General features: G+C 39.2%; 2 protein-coding genes across 5 annotated transcripts in view; both read right to left on the reverse strand.

Moving 5' to 3' along the window:
* Positions 1-286: 286 nt before the first annotated feature.
* LOC138009495 (complex I assembly factor TIMMDC1, mitochondrial-like) lies at positions 287-6,193 on the reverse strand. The gene is made up of 7 exons (XM_068856529.1): positions 5,906-6,193; positions 5,270-5,344; positions 4,389-4,643; positions 4,001-4,068; positions 3,078-3,156; positions 1,983-2,078; positions 287-1,066 (listed from the first exon to the last, which is right to left on the reverse strand). The coding sequence occupies exons 1-7, from the start codon at positions 5,971-5,973 to the stop codon at positions 973-975; spliced, it is 735 nt and encodes a 244-aa protein (XP_068712630.1). The 5' UTR covers positions 5,974-6,193; the 3' UTR covers positions 287-972.
* Positions 6,194-9,001: 2,808 nt separating this feature from the next.
* LOC138009496 (protein SSUH2 homolog) overlaps positions 9,002-25,833 on the reverse strand; it is a 41,130-nt gene continuing 24,298 nt past the window's right edge. The window contains exons 1-15 of one of the 4 annotated variants that reach the window (XM_068856532.1): positions 25,500-25,683; positions 25,243-25,415; positions 24,286-24,359; positions 24,040-24,130; positions 22,368-22,442; positions 20,963-21,038; positions 19,907-20,036; positions 19,010-19,070; positions 18,050-18,174; positions 15,667-15,729; positions 14,840-14,931; positions 12,387-12,479; positions 11,795-11,903; positions 11,460-11,564; positions 9,002-10,343 (exon numbers count right to left, since the gene is read on the reverse strand). In XM_068856532.1, the coding sequence (XP_068712633.1) occupies positions 10,197-10,343; positions 11,460-11,564; positions 11,795-11,903; positions 12,387-12,479; positions 14,840-14,931; positions 15,667-15,729; positions 18,050-18,174; positions 19,010-19,070; positions 19,907-20,036; positions 20,963-21,038; positions 22,368-22,442; positions 24,040-24,109 (1,146 nt within the window). In that variant the 5' untranslated portion in view covers positions 24,110-24,130; positions 24,286-24,359; positions 25,243-25,415; positions 25,500-25,683 and the 3' untranslated portion in view covers positions 9,002-10,196. Of the gene's footprint in view, positions 10,344-11,459; positions 11,565-11,794; positions 11,904-12,386; positions 12,480-14,839; positions 14,932-15,666; positions 15,730-18,049; positions 18,175-19,009; positions 19,071-19,906; positions 20,037-20,962; positions 21,039-22,367; positions 22,443-24,039; positions 24,131-24,285; positions 24,360-25,242; positions 25,416-25,499; positions 25,684-25,833 lie in introns of those variants that run through there. The other 3 variants (XM_068856531.1, XM_068856530.1, XM_068856533.1) reach the window with 3 other exon arrangements.

Genomic DNA, 25,833 nt, shown 5'->3' on the forward strand with positions numbered 1-25,833 from the left:
TGAAAGGGAAGGCTACCAGAGGTTATCCCTATCGAGGGTACCTTCCCACAGCCAGATGTAACTGATTGAGAGTCAATTTCGATGGGGGGAGGAAAACCAGAGTACCCAGAGAAAAACTGTCAGAGGCAGATTTGAGATTGACTGAAAGTCAGCCCAGTCATACAACCCAAGGCTGGGATTGAATGTGGGTCACAGAGGGGGGGGGGGGTGCAGGTGATAACTACTAAACCACCCTGGTTTAGGAAGCCTTATCGATCAAAACCACTTTAAAAATCTCCTGTTAAAATATTTTTGTAAAAATATTTTTTTATTGATTTACATTTAATTATAATCATGGTACCTTATGGACGTGAAACGATTTTACATTGTGCTCTAAAACTCAAAAAAAACAACAACAATAATAATAATAATAATAATAATAGTCAGACAGACTGTTGTACTTCACTATTATCAATACAGTGTATATGCGGCCAAATAGAAAATCAGCCTCTTCAAAACACACGTTCAGCGGGCCGCAAAAGACTGACAGCGAGCTGCTAATGCATTATCAGCCCTACAGCTGATTGGTTCTTGCTTCAACTTTGTGATATGCCTATTATTTATAGACGATTTTACACATTTCTTCGGTAATTTTAAATAAGTTCACTGGACTGAGTTGATTCTTTAATAGCTGGTTCAATCAACACTTACATGATGATTTGAAGTGACTTTGAATTCGTTATTCACTTAGCTTGTATTATTAAAACTCGCATTCTTGATATCATTTGGCCTTGTTTATTGATAATAATGATAATGACATGACTTTTTGAGGGAATATTGTTTATTTGCGCCCTTGTAGTGTCACTTGCAGGCGCAAATAAACAATATTCCCTCAAAAAGTCATGTTATTCCCTTATTCACCTTGTGAGCACCAGAAGTTTAATAATAAAAATGAAAATAATTTATCTTTTAGTTAATGATAATGATGACTTGCTATCTATTTTCACTCTGCCTGTCATTTTTATCCTCATTGAGTTCTTTTTCCATGGCTTGTATAAAGGAGCTTGTCACTTCCAGTCGTTGTTCCCTGTTGGAAGTACATGTTACTTTAATAATAGAAATGGAACAGAGAGAACTGTATTTGATTTGAATCCTCCCAGACCCTGGGAACAAATTAAGACTGGACCTTCTGTAAATTGAAAAGACTTCAAATCAAGTCCAGTAAAATTTTGAGGCATCCAGATGCCATCTCAAAGTCAAAAAATTGCAATACTAAAATTATTATTCACATGTACTGTTTTAGGGTCGTGTACTTTTTTCTTCCTTTGCTTTTGTACCAGTAGTTGGACAATGAAAGTTTTGTGCCAAGAACCAAGCATGGGAAAAATGTGTTCCGTGTACATTTTGTGGGCTCTGTCCAGTATCTACAAACAAATGCATTGTGCTTGTCTAGTGTCTTCACCAGCAAGAGATCACATCTTTCATTAGCAAGCCACCTGTCAGGAATATTGTGTCTGACTTATAAAACTGATTGCAGAATGAACCTGAATCTAGCAGATACAGAATTCTAAATTGTGTGAAATTCTGGGCATTATTGGGTTGTGCACATTCCCTGCTAGCAGAGGTCTCTCACATTTTTGCCTCACCGTGAGAGACCTCTGCTAGCAGGGAATTGTGCACATGACCTGGACACTGTAATGGATGGCAAGACTTTATTATCTTGGGATATTAACACTCCTACCAGCACTCCTCCACACTCCTACCAGCACAGTCTCTCTTTTATAATAACAGTTCCTATTACGTGAACATCAGACAATCATTGTCTCTTCTGCTTAGCTTTTACACATTACGACAACTCTCATCGCACATGTAACACAAGCCATTTTCTGTCACAACAATACATTTCTGTTGGCTGTCTCCTCACGATTAAAAAAAAATTGTCACGAAATCTAATAATAAATCAACTGAAGAGACATTACACATTGCTTTTGTTGAGAACATACCATTCCTCTGCTTTTTTGGCATTTTCTTGCTTCTTGGGTTTATATTCATCTGGTAGAATTGCATTTCCAACATGTGCGATTACTCCAACTGGCACACTGAAACATCCAAAAAATAAACAGTATCTGTAAACGCTAAAAATATTGTTAGGATTCGATAAGGATTTCTTAGAGACAATTGCTTAACCCATTGACTCCTGAGGGCCCCCCATTGAAAAGTAAAATCGCCTGAAGTTAGACAGAGTAAAATCTTGGGCAGGGAAGGGTTAAATTGTTCAGCTAAGGGCGTGTTCAATTGACCTTATTCCGGAATAAGAATGCGTGGAGTGATGATTAAAACGGTATGTTTGGCGCATTTCGAAGCAGCAAGGATGATAAAAATATGTTTGAAATAGCATTTTAGCAGATGTTTGACAATTTTAATTTGAATTTCCGTAAAAAAGAAGGATTTATAACATATTCCATATATTCCTATTCCGGAATAAGGTCAATCGAACGCACCCTAAGTGTGAGGACCACTCTTCCTCGAGATTTTACTCTGTCTAATGCCAGACGATTTTACTCTTCAATAGGTCAATTAACCCTTTGACGTCCAAACCGGCCAGACTTAGTATTTTACTCTGTCTAACGCCAGACGATTTTACTCGTCAATGGGGAACCCCTGGGAGTCAATGGGTTCAAAAAAGTCATCTACCTTTTTTTCCTAAATTGAAGTAATTAAAGACAGTTTATTTCAAACCTATATGATTAAATTCAAATTCATACTAGTTACCAATTTTCCTCTAAATTTAGCTTTTTGTGAGCCAAAAACTTACACTGTACATAAGTCAGAAAAAAAAGCCATAATTTTGACCCACGGCCAAGCTGGAAGAGGCATCATGGTCTACTCGGCATTTGACGTCACAAACTGCTTTGCATTCATGTGTAACGTCAAAATTAATACAGAATAGACCCATGCCTCTTTCTGCTTGGTTATGAGTCGAACTTACAGCTATTTTTGCTGACTTGCGTAAAACTTTTTGGCACACAAAAAGTGAGATTTCTAGGAGAAAATGGTAAAATATGCTTGTTAACCATATTAACAGTTTTTTTGCTTACCACAATCCACCACCAATTACGACACCAACCACCATTTTACGCCAACCAGAAAATATATTATACAAAGCTCCTGTTGATGCTGTGAAACAAGCATTAATTATTAAATAGTTTTATTAACAAGAAAGCCCAATTGAACAAAAAAGAGATCCCCTAAAATTGCATCGCATGGAGCAGTACGTGTTCCTAGTAGGGCCGTGCGGCTTTTTCCAGCCCTTCTCAAGCTAACGTATACGGCCCTCACACGGGCATTTTCCCAATAGATTTGCCATGAAAGCGTGCACGGGGCCATACCGGCCATATGATAAAGAGGGGTATTAACCCACTGACTCCTGAAGGTGAGACTTAACAGATTTTACTCTGTCTAACGCCAGACAACTGTCTTTACTTGTCGACTGAGAGCATCCTAGGATGCCTGAGGAGTCAATGGATTAATTAAGCAGTCCATTAAACATCCCTGTCCATGCTTCTATTACACAAAGCGTTTGAGGCAATCCTTGTATGAGTGCAATAATTATTAATTAATTATTATTATTATTATTATTATTATTATTAATTATTATAATTATGCAATAAGTATGAATTCATGCAAGCAGGGTCAAAAATTGATTATTAGCAAGGGTACTGGTAAGTGAATTTATACTACTGGTTGGTCCATTGTGGCTGGCTTGTGGAGATATTAATTACCTAAAAGAGGCTTATGGTAATAAATAAATAAAATAATCATGAACTTTTATTCAATTAGTGTCAACTGTACTCAGAACTGGGGCACCGATTGGGGGCACTGTAAAGAAAGGAGAAAACCAGTCTGAGAGTACATAGAGAAAAACCTCTTTTCGTAGTGTATACATAAAACAATGCATACTGCAAAAAAAAGACAACAACAACAACAGCAGCATTTTGATAAAAACATTTTTTCTATTTACCTCCACTGGCTACATAGTTCAAAGCATCATCTGTGTTCCGATATGATTTGAAGGCAACCAGAAGGAAACTATTACATAAGAAAAGGTTTGTCACAAATGTATCATTCAAAACTCCCAAACGTTCTTTTTTAAAGTAGCCTAACACCCTTTCAATGTATACACCGTCCCATGCTTTGTTCCTCATCAGTCTCCTTGAGGCAAGGGAGGAGGGGAAGGGGTCGTTGAGTACAGGCAAAAGGTGGCTTTACTTTAACCCCCAGTCTGCTGCACCCTGCATCATGACATTAGTCTGATAACATTTAAGGTGGCTTACTACAGTTTTAATGGATTAAAACAGCCCAACTTCTAACTCTTTTGAATAATGTCCCATACTGTACAATCTATGTACCTGTAAACACCAGAGAAAAGTCCAGCTCGCCAACCCCAACGACATCCATACTTCACAAACCCCAATACAACTGATGCCTGATACTGACGCTTGGCATGCATAACTGAATTGTAAACAGTCAACTGATTATGTCTGCGAAAGTGGTCGTCAACAATTCTCCTTCCAAACTGGCCACCAAAGAGAAAGGCAAATACTGAAGTATAGAAAACCACATCTGGGATATGCTGAATTTCATCTCCTGGACCTTTGCCTTTACTTTGCATGCAGGAAAAAAAAATTCGTTAATATTATTTTTTAAAGTTTGCCTTTTTTGCTAAATAAAAAGGTAAAGTAACTTTATTCAACGTCGGTAGTTCCTTCAGCTAGGCTGGTATCAATGGAAGCCGACAGTGCGCCCTTTACCCCCCTCCCTCTGTCAGTGCTCCGTGTTAAAGGTGTTTAAAGCTATAGCTACACGGATCAGGGCAAAGTTGAAACAGACGTTTAAGTCACCAAGGATTGAAAGCCGCGCACTAGCCAACTGAGCCACGACTGCTCCAAATGAAGTACAGAAAACCACATCTGGGATATGCTGAATTTCATCCTTGTACAATCTATGTACAAGGATGTTTATTAATAAGCAAGGTCGAGGTCTGTATGGTAAAATTATGGATCCTCGCTTTTTCCCCTTGATTTATGGCCTGCGCGCTTTGCACTTGGGCCAAAAATCAAAGGGAAAAAATTTGGTCCATAATATTTGACAGTGAGGACTACTAAGAGATGTATATGCAAAATAGTGGCAGAGTTTTCAAAAAGTTACATGTAAGCCTAACTGGATAAAGATTCAAGTCTATCTAAACTTAGATCTTGAGTTCATGAAAACACACAGTTGTTCTACAAACCTGACATCAAATAATGCCTTTACTCTATCCCATCCACTTTCTTTTTCTGCTTTCTCAAGTTCTTGTGAAGCAGCTCTAACAATATAAGGATAATATGTCCAGAATAAAAATACAGTAGGCACTGTACTCAGACTTTGATTTCCACAATTCCTCGCAAACGTTCTGAAAAGTGAGGATGTTTACAGGCTTTGCTTGGGACGGCAAACAAAACCATGGTACCATGGTTATCTCGGAAAGGCGATTACGTGACAGGATGATACAGTGTAAGTTAAAAAATTTGCGTGCATTTTATTTGACAGGAAGTTAAGGAGGATTTTTGGGGTGTCAGTCTGCTTACATTTTACATCCAGTCTGCAAATTATTTGCCCTTAATCCTGACTAGTCTTGTTTTTCCCTGAATTTGGTCTCCGAGACGAAACGGACTCAGCGTCATAATCGGCTTGTTCCGATTCCGACGATTCTACTTAATCGGTTTCTCCTTTTGACGATCCCCAAACTTTCGCAGCAAATGTACATGATAGAAGCAAAAAACAGAATTTGAACCATAAAGTCCGCATGAAAAGCGCATTAATTTTTATCAAAACGCGTTTCTCCGTCTTTACCTCAATGAAACAAAAAAGGCTTACACTCTCTTACCTTTTACTGTGCCAAAAGGATTTAAATTTCTCCCAGAAATAAGGTCTCTCATCATCATTCGCAGACATTTCAAGCAAGGTCTCGGCTCACGTGCGGAATTCTCAGAGATTGTTTTCGAGCATTTTGTTGCAAAAGGATCCCTGCAATTTGCTTTAAAATGTATCTTAAGACTCAAAAATAGAGGTTGTATTGCTTTGTTCGACAAAAGTAAAAATCAGTGAGGTTTAAAAGACAATTAATCCAAGAATAAAAGCCGGGTCTGTTTTTCTCGCCATCTTGGCCGAGACCATGGATGCGAAAACTAGTGCCGACTTTGTTGAGCCTCGATCCCAGAAAAGAAGGCACAGGACACCCATCTTTAATCGTGCATTCTTTTCCTTCCGCTTGTCCAGAAAAGTATTCAAGAGAAGAGGAACTTAATAATTAAACGTTTCGTGAATTAAAACGTTTTATCTTTTTTCGATAAAAAAGGAAAGACAGCAGGCGAAACACGTCGGAAACTGTCCAGGCTTTTGAAACTTGCACACATCAAGACACGAATGTTAAATCCAATTTTCGTCTGGCCACAGTTGTTCGAAAGCCCGATAACTTTACCAAGCGAATAAATTTCTATCCGACAGTTTCAATCTTTGAAAAGATTTCACTGTTTACTCAAGTACCAGTGAACTGAATTTGTGCACTAAAAGTGTATCTGAAATAAAGGCGTGTACGAAGACCTTCGCCAACAGTTAAGGTCGACGATATTTTATACGAACAATTCGAAGAAACTGTGGTGCACAATTATGCGGATCAAAGTTAAGATTTGCACCCGAGAATTTTAAATTTGAACCAAACGTTTCGAGGGTACTCCCTCTTCATCAGTGGATTGAAATCAACTGAAAAAAGCGTGTGGAACTTAACGCTCAAAAGAAACCAAAAATTGTAACGTTCATAGCGCGTGGTAACTTTATATAAAACCAAACTCCACATTGAAATCATGCAGGGTGCGGTGTCTGAATCATTCTGACCTCAAACTGCGTCTGTCTGTGGCATCCCTGAAACCCACACGGATTACAGAAATCAGTGGCACGTCCTGAGTTGTGTGCCTACATCGGATAAAATTACAGCTGTATATGACTTTTCAACAGCTGGGGCCTGCCAATCAGAAACTCGTGCTGCACATGCAACAGGATTATTTTTCCCTTTTTAACCAATCACGGATATTCTTGCTTAGTGGTGTTGTTGTTGCCGCGCCCGTCATCTTTGCTTAAACTCCCCAATTTAGCAAAGAGCACCGGAGCTAGTATAGGGCTTTGAAACTCGTGAACTCTTATAAAAAGAGAAGTACTCTTCATAACCAACCACAAAGCCAACCTCGTTCTTAAGGTCTCTCTTCTCTGCCTCCTTTGTCCTTGTAACGAGGTTGCAACAAAGCTTGCAAAATCCACACTCATGCCTTCTTCAGTGATGGTTAGTGGGAATTGCAACCTCGTTTTGATGATACTTTTGCTGCTTCATTGAAAGGAGGTTGCAACAATGAAGAAGGAATTCGGCTGGACTTCAAAAACTGTTTAACTTTCAAGAATTGTGTTGATGAAGAAGATCGAAATTTCTCTTTTATACGTCCCAACGTGAACTTTAGTTTTACTTGTTTCAGAAACTTACTGTAAATTAAGGCCACGGAGTCTACGCAGCAGGTACACCTTATTTAACGTCGGAAGTTCCTTTACTCTCTAGAGAGTATTCTCCCAGGAAGCCGAAGGTGCGCTCATTTTACCCCCCTCTTACCATCAGTGCTCCGTTTTAAGGGTATTTAAAGCTACTTAGGCTACACTGAAAGGAAAGAAGTCCAAACAAGGATGTGAGATCCGGCGATCGAACTCGGGATCTCTTGCACCAAGGCCGTGCGCTAACCGACTGTGCCACCCTTGCTCACAGCAGCCCACGACTAGTAGCGAACAACAGCCCTATATTCCTGTCACGGCGTTTTCACAGACCGATTTACTTTTACATTGAATTTCTCGGGAATGAGACTCCCACAAGAGCCCGATGACTAATCACAAAAAATTAACTTGACGTCATAACGTCATCGGACCGGAACTGCCTTTGCTTTTCGCGCGGAAAAGGCAGTCTTAAAATAGATCAGTTTGTAAAAATGCCGTGACATAGGCTTAGTATGGGAGTTGTTCGCTCCTAGTCGTGGGCTCCTGGTCCACGACGCCACGTTATGCTCTACAGTGTCAAAGGCTTTCCTTTAATCTATAAAGACATAACCTGAAATGTCAGTCGTCTCCCGCCCTCAGCCTTCCCCGGGGAAGGCTGAGGGCGGGAGACGACTGACATTTCAGGCTAATAAAGACACTACCATTAAGTTTACCAGCATCCATATTGGTAAGCCAAAGGTTTACTGCACTTATCAAAGCTGTGCAGCTTGAATGATTTGGTCTAAATCCAGATTGAGAGTCTGTCAAAAGATTTCCTGGTAGGAAATATCCTAACAGCGGAGTATACACGACCCTTTCTATAATTTTTGATATGGCAGGTAGAATAGAAATCGGTCTATGGTTGTTTGGAATATTTCTTTCATCTGACTTAAAAATAGGATGTACTTTTGCCTTTTTCCAATTATCAGGAAATATTCCAGTCTCCAATACTTGAATTATAATATCACATAGAATTTGAGACGTATGGACTACAAAGCTTTGGAAGTCTGCTAGGAATATTATCCAATCCGCACTTTACCGAGGGTTTGAGTTTAGTGATCAGGGCTCGGTTTTTCGAAAGCCGATTAACTTAATCCAGGATTAGTGTAAACTTTAGTTTCATATTTTCAACTTTTTGGTGAAAGTTTCTTTTGCATATTTTTGTTCTCCAAGATTGACTTCTTCTAATGTAAAGTTTTGCTGATTATCAGCTTTGAACAACATTTGGGAATAGGGAAATAGTTTCCTTGGTTAATTTTTAATCTGGGATTAGGGTTAATCGGCTTTCGAACAAACGGGCCCAGGCTGTGAATGTACCCTTCACTTACAAGGCGAAAATAAAAATAACCAGTCCAAAACTATGTTCCCCCCTCCCTCCCCTCCCCCCCCCCCCCGACCCCTCCATGAACTTCTTGATTCCCGGGAGTGAGACTTAACAGATTTTACTCTGTCTAATGCCAAACGATTTTACTCGTCAACTGGGGGGTGTCCAAGGGCTTCTAAGGGTCAATGGCTTAAGAGCATTAGGGAGCTTAAGATCTACGACGACGTCGACGAAAACGCCACAAAACAATGATATCATTGGTTAAAAGAGCATAAATTCTCGTGCTGCCCGTGCGGCACGAATTTTAGAGCATATTTTTGCTGTTCTCTGCATCACCAAATTTGAGGTTTTGACGACAACGTGAGCATGTGACAGAGAATCTTTCATTCTCTATTTTCAGTCTGAAACCGCTCGTACCAATTTATTTTTAGGATACTTCGCCCGCAGTGTACGAAGTGAACGTGATGGAATAATCGCGAAAGACTTTTACTAGAGCGAAGTTCTATTATGAAGTGACGTTTTCGTCGACGTCGCCGTCGTAGATCTTAAGGTCTCTATTGTCGTCTTGACTGCGTCTTGAGAAGTGAGAGGGGCACTTTGGTGGCATGTTTTGCCGGTATTGCAAGATACAAGTGAAGCTGAAGTTAAGGAGAAAGAAAAATGGTAGCCTGTGAGCGGGCTTGCTCTCTGCGGTGCTACGTAGTCCCTCGGAGAGCCCGCTTGCAAGCAGGGAAAATGGACACTTTTTAGCGCTTATCAAAATCGGCAAGTATCTGAACAGCAGAATTTCAGGACACAAAAAACTGACCTGTATTTGATTACAAAGGCACCTTACAATTAAGGTGGAAGTGCACTGGAAAGTGGCATATATATGACCGGCAAATTAAAACTGCTATGAAAAGCATTAATTTAAGGCTAAGAGCAAAAAAAGAATTAATACTGAAGAATCATTGTTACGAGCTCAAGTTCTCATCAAAGCGACAGAATCACTCACTTCACGTTTTTGTTCAGCAGTAGCGTGGATGAAGGAGAAATATAAAATCTATACCGGATACTAGTCCTGACTGATACATTTGTCAGCTATTATATTAATTAAAATATATTTTCAAGGGAAAAAACCGTACCAACAATGAAGTAATCTATCAGACAACTTATAAATTTCTTTGACTTGACTAAAAACCCCATAATTTTCCCATTAAAAACAATCCTAGTTTCTGGTTGTCACACCAGAACAAGGCGCTGTGACAAGTCAAATGTGTGACACGTCACGTATGTCACGTCATCTTTACAAAATACTGCAACCACAGCAGCACTGTTGAGGGTAGTCTGGTGCGTATACTTTTTGATCGAGACCGCAAACCCAGAAGCGAGTTGATGTCTCTTTCCACTGGTAATGAACCTCGGATATGGGAACAGCACGGAGTACGTGACGCTGTGGAACAAAACAGAGACATGTTACCAATGTCACGCCATCATACTTGTACCACTAAAGTCGAGTGCGTGAGACAAGGCAAGAATTTGCTCCTCGGGTCGCTCTGCAACGTCACAATCGCAAGTTTTAAAACAATTCTCGAAAACGTTCAAATTTAATTTAGTCCCATCACTGAGTTCACCACACCCTTCGCGCGATTTTTTTTTTCGGTGAACAGAGAAATCAAAACGCGGATTCAATAACACGTGACATACCACTAAGAGAAGGAAAACGAACTAATTTTGAATTAAGTCACAACCTTGCAATCTGATCTCTCACCACTTTTGCATGAGCGGAAGCGATGTACCAGTAACAACAACAACAACAACAACAACATTTATTTAAACACGATAAAAATTACAGCGGAGCTGATGTAAATGCTTAAGAACAAAGTTCAAAAGTTGTCTTAAAAATTATGTTATGGTTATGTGGATATTCAATTAAGCGATCAAGAAAAATTAAATTGTTGCTACTTTTAGTCATTAAAATCGTTATTTTCAAATAGGCCACAAAATTAGACAAACATCTACAGGTCTACGAGTAATGCAAGAAGTCATATTCTGCGCAACTCTGGGATCATTCGCACTTTTAGACTCCGCTGTCACTAAATTGCAAATTAGAATCAAGAAATAGATCGCCAGTATTTTGACAGAGTACGCGTACAAGCTACAGTTTTCAATATGGCGGCCGAAACGCTTGCGTCCCAGCATTGCGTTACTATGTGGTATCCAGGCACATGACCTAATCCTGCAAAGGGCCTATTGGGAAAAGTTCGCTTTAAATCAACAACGTCAACACATTAATGTGTCTCTTTTCAATTTTGTTTTTCTGCGATTGATGTCTACTTATATATTTATTCACGTTGTGTATTTTATTCCATGCATGTTAACTTAATATCCAAATTCACTCTCACAATGTAACTGACAATCACAGCTGGTTCTCTGGAAAGAGAGTTACCTCTCTCTCTCACTTGCGTGACAAAAGCGGGCGGTTCGACTTACTCGTCCCGTGGAAACATGTCTTCAAATGTTCAACGCGTCGCCCCTTTCTTAAAACTAATTGCACCTTTCTAATTACCTGTAAAAGGATCCGCTTTGAAGGCCACTTTTGGCTGTGTTCATCCACAAGTTTCTTGGACCCAATGTTTACTTGCGGGTCAAAAAAGTTGGTAATTGGCCACACCTGTAAAGGGAGAACCCTACATTGAGAACTTGACGAGGTGTGGGCCCTTCTAGAGGTACAAACCATACTCAATCTATTGGAAGACGTCTTTGACGCAATTAATTCGAAGAGCAGAAACACTCTAACATTTTTTTCTATAACTGATACCCCACCTCGTCAACAATAACATTTAAGTGACTGAACTACACCTCAATTTCCATATCAAAAGCAAACAGTAAATCGCAACAAACCCTGGGTAATTCTTGGCTGAATAATTCAGTTCCTTGGGAACCGACAACAAGTTCATCAGGAATCTGGTGGCTTATTTGCCCAACAACGTGGTTTGATACGTTGTTTTCCCTAAAACAAAACAGAATGGGCCATTTTCGAGTTGCTGTTTGTTTCGGTTTCGAAACGAGTCTTGGCGCTCAACTATTCAAATGGAAATGAGTTTGATTTGCATAAGAATACGCAACTCATTTCCATTTGAATGGTTATCCACCAGGACTCGCTTTGAAACTGAGGCATGCAGCAACTCGGAAATGGGCTATTAATTGACATTAATCGTTGTTCAAGTGATACTATAACCAAAAAATGAATTCTTGTTTTTCTATGAAATTTCAAACCTACGTTAACGAAACACCACATCTCTCACGTTTTAAGCCTTGATTTCAAAACGACACCTGTTTATTTTAACTGAAAATTTCCCATTTAATGGTCGGCCATTACTAACTTTTAAATCTTGAGATAGCTGGGTCGAGGAAAAAATGACGTCAAAGACTCACTAGTTTATGAATACTAATCGTTCCAATCGCAGATTATCTTTGGATTCAAGAAACTCACCATTTCACTGTCATCTCGATAAAGGTCTTCAACTGAGCATTTCCAAGGCACGTCCAGCATTTAACGCGACCGTCGCCATTACACACATTACACCTGCAAACAGAGAAAATCAAAAGGCCAAAACTCAACAAGAAAGTTTTGAGCCCAGGCGTGTGTTTCTTATAAACTGGTATTCACTAGCGACGCAAACACAAGCGTAGGCATATGAAGTTTACGCTAAGCGAAAACGAACGTCGACATATTGAAAGCAGAAGAAAATGCAAATGCTGTGACGCGGGGAATCTAGAATGGTGCTTTAATAGGCCATATGTCTGCCTCCTCTTCAAAGCGAGTCTAAATGCGAAGTTCTTCTTATGAAAATAGTTTTCATTCATATGTAAAGTAAAACTAATTACCATCACAAAAACTGCGCACTCAGACTCGCTTTGAAGAGGAGGCAGACACGAACTCAGAAATGGCCAATTGGCCAGAAACGGCCAGAGCGCAAGCATAAACACAAGCAAGTGCAAAACAAAAGGAAACATTTTGATCCTTGTGCGCAAGCTCGTGTTTGTGCTTACGCCAAGGCCGTTTTCACGGTGAAATGAGAGCTGCTATGTTTGCACTTGTTCTTGAGCATATGCTTACGTCACTAGTGAAAACCAGGCTTAAACGCTTCGAACTTCAAGCCTTTTGGAGTACTTCGGGCGCCACAATTCTTTCCGTCTCTTTGCAGGGATTGTGTCACGGCAGTTCAGTTCATTTTGTGTAGTTTTACCAATTACTCGCCCCTTCTCGCTATATGCAACTTAAACGTAAACCTTAAAAATCACTTTTAAACAACACAAATCATCAAAGCCTTATAAAAAAAATATCTCTGTCGAGCATACATAATTGCCGCGAGTCGCCAAGCGAGCAGAGGAACACAAATCTTGCCAACCGCTTTCTCATCCATGGGTTACCGGTGGTACTGGATATGTTCCAGCTAGATTTTCGATTTCAGGATTTCGTGTCTGAGTGAGTGAGTGTCTATGCATACAATTGTAACAGCAGCTTCTCCTTTCGTAAGAATTGCTCTACTGTAAAATCTCAAATAAAACTACTCGCAGCACATCCCTTCCAACATGGAAGCACTAGTTAATAAAGTTACAAACAATAGACAGTTTTAGAACACACCAATTGCAATCCACTTTAATCTTCTTCAATTTTGCCCATCCCAGCCTCCGTTTTATTTTGTATTGTTTTCTATTTCATTGAAACCTTTATTCGACGTTTAAGTAGCTACTTTTAAAGTGCCACTACGATGAAAATTTTGCATGTCCTTTTTTCTTTAGATTTTGAAAATCGACGTACTAAATAGGTATCATGCCAATTTTTATCTCAAAATTCCCACGGGAAGTATGATTATTGTACCGTAGTTTTTCGGTTTTCGCTATCCGCCATTTCTCGAACGGCAAATGACCGTGAGCGAGGAAAAGGGTTGGGTCTAGCTGGATCGCCTGGGGTCTGACTTCATATGCGCAACGATCAAAATAAACGCGGCTCATTTCCCATGCCATCTATGAGATGTGAGAGATCGCCGAGCTTCTTTTTGCCGATATTATGTACACTACTCCTTGATCGACTTGTTTCGCTTTGTCAGACGCCACGAAGCAATGCGCGTATGACGTCACGAGCCAAGTCTTGCGTGAAGACCGCTTACAAAATAATCGCAGGCTTCTCCAATGTCGTCCGAGTAATGGCGGACAGATTTTTAGTGGTTTTTGGATGGCTATTTCCCAACTTATCTCGCTTCTATCGTTCCAAATTTTAATGCATTGTATTATTTTGAACAAATTGACTTAATTGACGTTGGAAAAATCCGAAAAGAAAACCATAAATTTTCGTCGTAGTGGCACTTTAAGTTTCGCTTCATTTGGTTGCCAGGTCACAGACACTAAATTTGGCTAACTTTCTTGACAAAGCCCCTTTAAAGTGAGGCCGACATGACGAATTTCAATAAACACCATAGAATTTCCCTAAATTCCAAAGACCAACAAGACGATAAATACTCACCATGGTATAAAAAAGAATTAATAACAAGAACAGATCAAGGTTTCTATAAAATAATTGAGTTCCCGAGTATTGTCATTGGTAGTCATGCAATCATTAGACCATTTTGCTCACAGTAAATTCCTAGTGAATCTTGGGACGTTCCAGTCCTTTTTGGGCACAAGACAAAACTATAATTTCAAATAAACCGCTTCACAAACCGTTAGCTCTCACAACGGACTGGAACGATCCAGGATTCGTAAGCGAAATACCGTAGTCTAACTCAATTGCTATAGAAGTCCCTTCTTCATGTACCTCGATGCGGGTTTAACAAGCAGTGATTGAAATGGTTGCGCGCATGCGTGATGAGTTGGCCACACCGGGTTGGTGTTAGCGTGTGTCACCTTGCTTTTACTATTGATTCAATGCCTCTGTTGAAGTACCTTTTAAATCCTCCACCAAAACAAACGGTACATTCCACATTTTGGTCCATTTCTTGCACACGCCCAGTACCATTGCATCTGGTACATCGCGTCTGAGCAAAAAAGGAGAAAGAACAGACTGTCATCTCGCCACCTACCGCCGCAATGTTGTAACTAGTAATAGTTGACATTACAGCTTCCCCCGCTGTTAAGTATAGCTGTACGCAGAACTCAGAGCTGACGGCCCTGGTAGAGGAAAGCCCGTTTACAACGGAGCACCTTTAGCAAAAGGCAATTGATGTCGAAGCGGGCAGAGAACAAAAACAATTCAACGATTCATTTTATTTATTTGCCATTAACCACATAAAATAAAGAGAAAAAAAACAGTACACTAGAAATTTACAATAACTTAAAGACGATCGACTACAAATTTTTAAGGTGGTAATGACAAGGAAGCCTATATACAAGCCGGGGGCGTATGAGCTATGGGCTTCCTGACAACATAGGGTACATCATACAAATTATGGGGATAGCACTGAATATGAATTAGGGCGTTGCAGTAATCAGCATAGTTTGGAGTCGTTGGAAATTAAGGAGTAGGGGATTGATCATGGCGGATACGGTGAGTGTGCCACTCGAAACAGAAACGAAACTGAGGAAACGCAAATTCAAATTGTACAGCAGTGTGGCCACGGTTTTTTGGAAATGTAACATACTGCAAGTACTGAGTTTTGCGTACAACTATATTTTGCCTCTGGGCAAAATAGTAAACGATAAACCGTAGGCCCCAAAGTGATATAGGCGATTTTACGGTATGGTTATGCAACGTTATGACAAGTAAGGCTTACCGATCCTTGCCCATGGCATTCATAACACTGTTTATATCCCACTGCTTTGCAATCATGGCACGGCTGCAACAAGCGACCAGTAGACATTACGGTAAATATTTAGTAATATTAATATATATATATATATATATGTAGCTAGATTTCGATGATATACCGGGATCTTTCTTGTTCATAAAATTTGACATCTTCGTCATGCAAAATAAAGAAACTATCTTTATCTTCCACATGGGAGGACATTGATATCGTCATGTCAGCCAATAACATTAATTCACTCTGTTCACGCGCAAATTCGCGTGGCCGCACAGTGGTGTTATTAATAGACGAGTTCACGCCCTTGAGTGCACCATGGGTAATCAGGGCAAGATGGAGAGAAATTCAGAGGTCTGTGTGGAAGTTCAAAACGATGAAAAGTATTCATGATATGCAAATGCTGGGTTTTTTCACTTTCCAAAACAGAAGATATGCGCTCAAACGTGCGGCAGAAGAAAGTTGGAGAGAATGGCTATTGTAGAAGTTATTTTATTAAATAAAGTTTCTGCCATACATTTCCTGTAATTCCAAAGACACAAACTTACAGAGAATGTATGGAATCAAAAAAGCAATATCTACGAATTAAAAAGAATACTTAGATAGCAAGTCCAGTTCATCTCAGTTGTGAACTTGGAGTTATTTGTTTGAGTAAAAATAACAAACAAACTGCGGTTCTTAACATAACGAGACAACGCATGTTGTAAAACTTTTTATCAACTTGACGTTTCGTACATGTATGCTCCAACACGCATCTTCAGAAGTAACGGTTACCTAAAGTACAATCGATTTTAAACAAGACTAATACCAAATAAGGAAAGTAATAACAATGAAAAAATAAATGAAAATAAACAGACCTAGTTAAATCTGCTAGAAAATATATATATGGCTAGTAGAGAAGAAGTTTCTCACTGCTAACATTTTCATTAAGCACTGGTTTTAAATCGCGCATCAACAAGGTTTCCTTTAGTTAATTTTACCATTTTACAACTCAAGATTTTATAGTTTTTTTATTATTATTATTATTATTATTATTATTATTATTATTATTATTATTATTATTATCATCATTAATATTATTATTAAGTGAGCGCAGCAAACAAGTGAGATACCATCAGCACTCGAAGATAAAATTTGTATCCCCACGAGGTTATCTATTATCCTCAATATTTTATATTGCTTGTTCAACATGGATATCGTCAGATGTGCTCTACAAGAATGAGCAACGAAAGAGATATTTCAAATCAAACTTGACAATGGATTAAATACCCTAATTTTCAGGAGGCAGTTTTAAGACTATAATAGTTAGCTGTTTATAAAGCACACTGGATTCAAATTTGGGAAAATGGAAGACAAATATAAAGTTAAAACCTTTGGACCTTACTGAGTCATCCAAGTACCACATTTGCAAGGGATCTCATTACCCTGTTTCCTGCGGGTATCTCCACTCCTATCTATTTTCCACCAAAATAGGGGTGACGTAGCAGCTCTCGTAAGGTAATACATAGATTTAGCCAAGCCAAAAAGCGGAGCTCCTGGGTTACTTATTCTTCAAATAAGTCAAACTGGCTTGAGCCTGCGATCTGATTGAAACCCAGTAACTGGTTAGCGGTCAACTTTAAAAAAAGGTTGACCTCGATGAGCTCTAAACTTGAGCCTGGGATATGGTCAGCTGTACTGGCCGGTGGATACCTTGTTTTGGCAGGTGTCAATTGACCATAACATGGCTGTCCCATATCAAAGATGTAAGCTATAAACTAGCTGGATACAATTATGGATTATCTAAACTTGAGCCCACTATATGGTTACGTGACACTGGTCAAATTGGCATACATGGAGGAGTGGACGGTCATACAGTCGTAAGGTTGTATGTTGACCAAAACCAAAATTCCTCGAAGAGATCATGAGATGGGTTATCATACTTTCTTTCTAATGACCCTCTGTTTGGGCGTACCCACTCCCTCGTATGGTGTGGGATTAGATGTTATGTCCTGGAGCCATTGCACTTACCCTATTTGGGGGCTGCTTGTTTGCCTTAAACACAAAAAACTTTCTTTCTAATGATGCTCTGTGCGCACCTTTGGCGCCGCTAACCCTAACCCTAACCCCAATCTTGGCTCACTACTCTAGCCAAAAAACAAAAGACTGACAACAATTGGAACAATGATGTACACTTAAAAACAACTGGCAGTGCACTATCCCGAAGTTTGTTTGTCTTAAGTTTGAAAAAAAATTACTTGTGCTTAATTATTCCCACTACATTCGAAATCATGTGTACGTACACGAATCACACTTAATGTTAACACACAAGTGTCTGCCAAGACTTACAGGCCCCTTAGCCCTATCGAACACCGACCTTTATATTTGCAGTGTGGGGGACTTCAAGCTTAGTTTCGTGGTCTGCGAACATTTGTGGAGGCTGGACTGGAATATTCCATGGCAGAGGAGCAGGACCATTGACCGGACTGTCAATTGGCTGACCTGAGACAAAACACAACATGTGACTGAGAACCTACGTTACAAGTACACGAAGCTGTAAACTGTGGTAACAGCTATCGGCTACATGATGTCATCGGCTACCAAGAGTCAATATATACACCTTATTCCAAAATGACCACCATTTTAAAATTATTGTGGTTTGCTTGCAAATGAGCCCTTGTTGCCTCGATCAAGGTTAAATATTCTTTTGAAATTTAAGTGTAAGAACAAGGCAACGAGGGCTAATTTTTTTGCAAGCAAACAAAATGCTAAAATTGCGGCCATTTTGGAATAAGGTGTATACTCAAGAGTAAGCTAGAATCCTCCCTCGTGACTCTCAGTCAGCTTCAGGAATCAGTTACATTTGCATCCAATCTTCACATTTTACAAAAACCGAGCATCCCACGTAAACGCCACCAAGCGTCTTGCTTTTGTACATTACTCTCCCGTACTAAGGAAAACATCAACGTGAAATTACTAAATTGTATTTTTGTTGTTGTTGTTTTTTGTTTTGTTTATTTTTATTGTTTTCATAAAAAATTTGGAGCTTTTTGATTTGGGCTTGAAGGGACAATTTCTGTTGGATGTCAAAATTGGGCACGTAATTACAAGCATTTCTGGCCGCAGTTGTTCAAAGGATCGATAGCACTATCCACCGCATAAATCACTATCCAGGGGATTAACACTACAAAAACCAATTGAGTTATCCAGTGCAGTGGATAGTGATTTATCCGGTGGATACCACTATCCATCATTCGAACAACCGGGACCTGGAGATAACTGATAATGGGTGGTTTCTTCATTCGTTTTTGCCCTTGCTATATTTGTGCATCCTTACCTCGGTAAGGTTCAAATTTCCACTCAGTCTTCCTTGACTCACAGAAACTTGTCAGAGAATACTGTCAAGATAAAAACAAGTAAAAGCAAACACCTAATGAATAGAGGAGGATGTATCCTGGTCGCAGAGGCTTTTCTTGAGTCATGAGAGAGCTGCGAAAGTGGTGAGAAGAGAAAAACCTCTGGTTACCTTGCACTTAAATGTCACTTTCATGCACACACCAGCTGTCAAACGTGTCAAAATGATAACTACAAAAGGGACCAATGGCAACTTAGCAATCACGCGTCGCCTCGATATTACCAATCAAACAAACCAATCATACCTGAAGGTCAGATCTTGACCCTGGCGTCTGCATGAAAGTGAGATTTTAAAGTCCAAGGTAGCCAGAGGTTTTTCTCTTCTCGCTGCTTTGCAACTTTGCTTTGCGCTGCTTTGCGACTTTGACGGCTCTCTCGCAGCTTAAGAAAAACCTCTGGGACCAGGGTTGAAGGAGAATGAGGTTTCAAGAGGTAATTTTAAATTTCCGGTCATTTTCAGGAGAAATTTTCCATATAATACCCTTACAGTCCCAAACGCCTGTCATGTATAAATTTGTTTTGTTACATTTAATGTTTGTTGCAGAAAGTTTTTGAGACAAGTTGCAAGAAAAATTGCCAACTCTGTAACACCACCGGCACCTGGATTAAATAGACTGACCACACAAATTATGTTGGGGGGCCTGGGACAAATATGCACAGTGTTGAATAGGTACATGGTGTTGATTCACGTATATTGCAAACCTGTTAATTAATGCAAGATTTTGCCTGATTTTTAATAGTGGCATTTTTTGGAGAGGTCAAACCTGATTTCAGACTAGCCACCCCCTGCTGGCCCTCTAAGCTAAAATACAATACTTACATGATAAGCACTGGATGGAACTATGTCCTTGATCACCATTTCCTGTGCTGGTGCCTTGCCATAGCAACAGTGCTCGCTGACAAACTGTAGCATGGCATTTCGGGCTTGTTCATCAGTTATGGCTGTGCAACTACAAATCAATACTGAATGGTCAGGTTAACCTCAGTGACACATTTTGCAATGCATTTGCACGGCCTATAAGGCGACCACAAACAACCTTTTTGCTTTAGGGGCAACAACAACAATGGCATAGGTAGTATAAATAAAGATTATACAGCAAAAAAATGACAGTAAATGAGATGGTGAAGGCTATGATGATGATGATGATGGAATTGACAATGGTGATGATGATAATGAGAGAAACCTTTCCTTGCTGGGCTTAAAAAGTCTACAACAACCTTGACGATTAGAACAAACCATATACAGGCAAATTTATATTTTATGGTGCCTAAAACAATGTTGACCTCAGTGACACATTTTGCAAATGCATTTCCAAGCCTATAAGGCTAGATTCCACGAATAACTTACTGGTACTTGTTTGCTGAAGGGGTTAAGAACAACAGTTACTGGTAGATAATAAATAAAGATTGTACAGAGAAAAAAATGAATTATAGTAACTGTGATGGTAAAGGATATGGTGATGATGATAATGGCGATAACGATGATGATGATGAGCGAAACGTGAAACTTTAAATTCCCGTGCAGGGATGGCGCAATGGTGAGAGAACTCACCTCCCACGAATGTGGCCCGGGTTCTCTACTCTGCACCCAGAGGTTTTCTCCGGGTACTCCTGTTTCCCCTCTCCTCAAAAACCAACATTTGACTTGATTTACTTTTATTGTTAATTTTAGTTTACAGTGTCCCCAATTAGCGCTCCAGCACTAGAATGACTAGACACTTAAATAATTTAAAATTAAGTTCCTTTCCTTTCCTTTCCTTTCCTAGGTGGGCTTATGAGTCTATGACAGCCTTGACATTAGAATGAACCACATAAAGGCAAATGATATTGACATTCCATAGTACCTAGTCTTATACTATAGTAGACACAAACTCACGATTGGAAATGCTGTTCTGGCATCTGTGCTGTCGGTGGTGGTACATATGGCGGAGGTGGTGGGACAAATGAACTGCCTGAGATAATAAAAATATTTCATATCAAGCATGTACATACTGCGAGATTTCAAGACCAATATCCTTGAAATGGTAGTCCAGTCTAATTCTCAGGCTTTGAAATAATATCTCACACTAGATCACTGACAATTCAGGTGGAATGATGCTGGGAATTAGAGCTAGAGGTCGCCTGATTCAATCTTGAGTAAAACCAATGGAATGCACCCAAGGTCATTTCACCTTTCCACACAATATTCATCTTTGCCAACAATCCTTAAGCTCAGGCAGCAACATTAGCCTATGAGCAGGCTCACTTGTTTTGGGTGGGTCTCAACAAACTCCGAGCCAGCGAGCCATGCAAGTCATGCGAGTCTTGCATTTAGGTCTATAGATGGTTTTCACCTGACGTCACAGCGGTCATGTTGGTGCACAGAACTATAAAGAGAAAAGTCTTTTGGGAATTTGACTCTATTGTTATGAAAAACATGAGCCATAATTTGCTATTGTTTTGTGCACCAACATGGCCGTCTCATCACATGATTGAAATCCATCCATAAGCACCCATTTCAAATAGCGCTGATAAACAGTATTTAAGTCTAAACACCCAGTTTAAAATGGTTAGCTTTTGATAACGTTGACTCCCATGTTGACTCACATGGCTCGCTGGCTCACACATTGTACTTAACCTGGTTTTGGGTATTGAGCATTGAGCGAGTACCACAAGCACACAAGAAGAATGGGGCAAGAAAAAGTCCCTTTTCCCTGCCCCATTCTTCTAGTCCGCGGGAGGCACCACCACCAATTCCCAAAAGAAGTGAGCCTGAACTCAATCTTGTCTTGGGTGTCGACAAACGTCAAGAGTTTTATTACAGAAATCACTGCAAAAATAAAGGTCTATAATGTTGGCATTGGTCCAGGAAAAAGCTGGACGCAAAAAATTTGGTTTTATTTAAACCTTAATTCTGGTCCATAACCCAATTGATATCCCACACTTTAAGTTCTAATCCATCTTTGTTATGTGATCTCCTTCTAGTCCAACTGACACACGAATCATTGAAATAATAAGTATATTTGAAAAATATACAGGGAGCAGGGATTGCGTGATTGCACTCGGCTCCCACCAATGTGTCCAGGGTTCGATTCTGGACTCGTGGCCACATGTGGGTTAAGTTTGTTGTTTACTCTGCTCTGAGAGGTTTTTCTCCAGGTTCTCCTGAGTTTTCCCCTTTCCTCAAAAACCAATATTCCTATTTAAAATTTCAATTTGATCAGATGCAGGAACTCCCTGACAACCACTTTTGCGTGAGTGGAGGTTCCTGCAGGGTAAATATTGTTAATTATTATACTCACCAAAGCGAGTATTTTCATAACCAGTGTATTGTGAAAACATGTCCGCTGGAGGAGCTGAGGGACCTGGAACATTGGCTAATGTGTAAAGGGAGAAAAGAGTGATAATCAATGGTATGAAAAAATAGAAGGATAAGTTTTAAATCCCAAAACTAACAGCAATAATAAATTTTATTAAAAACAAAATTTTCAAAACAAGTACATAAATCTACACACAAATGGCTGCATCCACAGGTAGGTAAGACACTTAAACAAAAATATGGTGCTATAAATAAACATAAATACATGCTCCATACATATAGACATTACATAATATATGAAATCTGTTGGCTTCTATTATACATGATTTAATTCATATTTTAATATTTGTTATGCTATGAATAATAAATTATTGAAGTTGTTTAGGAATACAGTGTAGGAGTGTACAGTTCTCAAGATATGCATAAGAAATCCACATATTCATTTTTAAGATAATTTTTTTCCCCATTAACTTTTTAATATCGAAGGTAATAACATTCCACAGTCATAATCCAAATCTACAAAATTAATTTTTATATTGATCTGTGTTCAAGATATCAAAAAATTCAAATATAAAATGGCAAACCATTAAACAATTTTCTTAAGAAATAAATTGCGATATATTAAGTTAAACTTCAGTCCTAAGCAAAAGACATCATCTCGAGGCTCAGGGGAATAAACACATACAAATCCTTATATTTATTCCCCAGACCCTCGAGATGATGCCTTTTTTTTAGGACTTAATTTTAATTTAAAGTCAGGGTTCTCCCTAGTTTTCAGCGCAACAGGTATGGCACCTTTTCAAACCAGTAAAGCAATTGGTTAATGTTGGAAGTTCTGCAAAGGATAAGCGACTTCTGAGCATTTGCAGGTGGTAATAAGTGCTCTTACAAGCGGTAAATTTAACCGGTTACTGCCTGATAAGGAGAACCCTGAAAGTGGGCTATTGCAAACAATGATTATGCAAAATTTTTCGGGGGTAAACAAGGTGTATTATGGGATTTGAGAAAGTAGACGATAAGTTAACCTGGATTGAGGCTGCGAGCCAATCGAAACCCAGTAGCTGGTTAGCAGTCAACTTCAAACAAACAGACGAGCTCTAAACTTGAGCCTGTGATATGGGCATGTGATACTGGTCAGCAGACACCTTGTTTTGACAGGTGTCAATTGACCATAACATGAATGTCCAATATCAAAGATGTACGCTGTAAACTAGCTGGAGTATGGCCACCAATGTTGGACACAAGTATACAAGTAGTAATTATTATTATTAATAATATTAATAATATTGGATTTTTGTTTTGCTGTCTCACAAATTTCTCTTTGTTTTGTCTAAACTGCAGTGTCTTACCCATGGTGCTCAGTGCACGCAGAGCTCCGCTATAAAAGCACATACACTGTACAGCAAGCAGCATGTGGCTATACAAAGTAAAATAAAGGAGGTGCCCCTGATACTGAATCAATTAGAGTAAATTGGTTGGGCTTTAGCCCTGCTGTTCAAGAACGCCTGAAACAGGTGTAGATTTTACTCCAGCCAATTCAAATCAATTTTACTCCTCAACAGGAAAGCCCTTGGGTGGAATTGGGTTTCTCCTTGCCACGTCCATTTATAGAGTAATATATGTCACCCCTTAACGTTGCTCCCAAGTTGTCGTACCAGGCTGATAAGGTTGTCCAGGTCCATATCCATATCCAGGCCCTGCAGGTGGATAAGGCGCTTGACTCATGGTGTGGCAGTCTTCAAGGTTCTGACGAAAAAAGCCACATTTCATGAAGCATTTCAATCATGTCCTTTAGAAGTACCGGTATTATCAACATCAGATTTCAGATTTGTTTCATAAAAAATGCAGATTTTAATATAATATTTGTTTTTCTCCTCCTGTAAGTCATTTGAAAATATTACCTGTAAGTGACTAAATTTAGTTTCCAACAGCAACTTCTACGTGGCAAATAAAAGTTAAAAATGATGTGCTGCAACTGAACACATGTCACATTATGGTTCTCAATAAATGACATTTTCTTTCTAATAACAGTAAAAATACAAGAGATGCTATAACAGTATTTGTTAATGTTTTCAAGCTGAGGGTACACAAACATGTTTTCACTATATATTTGCTCTCCCATCCATAATTAGAGCAAATATAGCTGGTGTCTAACGGACTGGCGTTAAATTTGCATTTAATTAAATTGGTAATAGACTCGTTAATTTGGGATTTTCAAGTATGTTAGTCTGGAGAGGCAAGGCATGGCTGTTTTGTAAAATCATCCAATACCTTCTTTTTTCCAATATTTTACTTTTTAAACTGCAAGCAAATGAAAACTGGAGATTGTGCCATCTCAACGTTTTTTTCCTTGATCGACTTTAGTTGAGATACCACTTTTTCCTCTTTGCACACGTGGAGCTGGATTTCGATCCTGTCAACTTTTTAATGTAATTCTCCGCGGATTCTTAAAATATTCTGCTTTCAAAACATTATTTCTCATCGTAGATTAAAAGGCGCAGTATTCATTGATCAACAGGTACATTCTCCCAATGATTTGGACGCTTTGTTAGCTTGATTTTGAGCTTATTTGTTTGCAGTTGTTTGCAATGAGCGTTCCAGCACGCGAACATTAATTTTTCCCTTTCGCAGCGAACGAAACACAACATTGCAGAAAAATGTCCAAATATCCCAGATGATAATTTTAGTTCAGAAACCCTGCCAGCCGGAATATTTAAAGGCGAAAACTGATAAACAAGGAGATAGGATATCGAGAGTGAAATGAGATGAACGTACCAGCTTCCCATATCGATTGCTGTAGTAAACCTAATTAAACGGTGTCCTAAACCAAATGCATTCACCACAAGAGGCAAAATTACCTGTAAAGTACGCTAAATTCCAGGAAACGTTTGACCTCCTTCCAGATGACGCTAAGGTGCGAAACTGTGCTTGAGGTTTTCTCCAGCGAAGAATTTAAATACGAGGGAGTGGAGGCGTTTAGCCGTAGCGTAATGACGAAATGAATCCACATTGTAAGCACAGGCTCCCCAAACTGAAGAAAAAGTGAAAAACTGAAAACAGGTGTACTTGAAAGTGAAAAATATGAGAAAAATTTTTTAATAAAAACGTCTCTTACCTCGTTTTATTGTGAGGATTCTTGCCTTCTGTGTGGTTTTGTAAGGCTTATATGCGATTTTCAGTATGTCTTTGGTCGTTTTCAGCGTCGGTGTTTTCCCTCTTTAATATCTGTATTTATATATTATCCAAGGCCGGAAACTCTGATGCAGCAATAGGAAAGATAAGCTGCTGTCAATTCCGCCAAAAAGCTCAAATCGCAGACCTGCAAAAAATCTGGAGCTTCAGTGAAAAGACGAGAGATTTTATAAATTGCCTCATTTAATTGTCAGATCCATTCAAAGGTTACATTTAACTGGTACACAAGTGCAGTAGCTAAAGACAAACTATCTGTG

This window comes from Montipora foliosa, chromosome 7, assembly GCF_036669935.1.
Source record: "Montipora foliosa isolate CH-2021 chromosome 7, ASM3666993v2, whole genome shotgun sequence".
Classification (NCBI taxonomy): domain Eukaryota; kingdom Metazoa; phylum Cnidaria; class Anthozoa; order Scleractinia; family Acroporidae; genus Montipora; species Montipora foliosa.

Coding starts and splice junctions, on each gene's coding strand:
- LOC138009495 (XM_068856529.1), bottom strand. CDS start 5,973: ATGTCTGCGAATGATGATGAGAGACCTTATTTCTGGGAGAAATTTAAA. Junction 4,644..5,269: donor AAGGCATTATTTGATGTCAG/GTTTGTAGAACA, acceptor CTGCATGCAAAG/TAAAGGCAAAGGTCCAGGAG. Junction 3,157..4,000: donor GAACTATGTAGCCAGTGGAG/GTAAATAGAAAA, acceptor CTTGTTTCACAG/CATCAACAGGAGCTTTGTAT.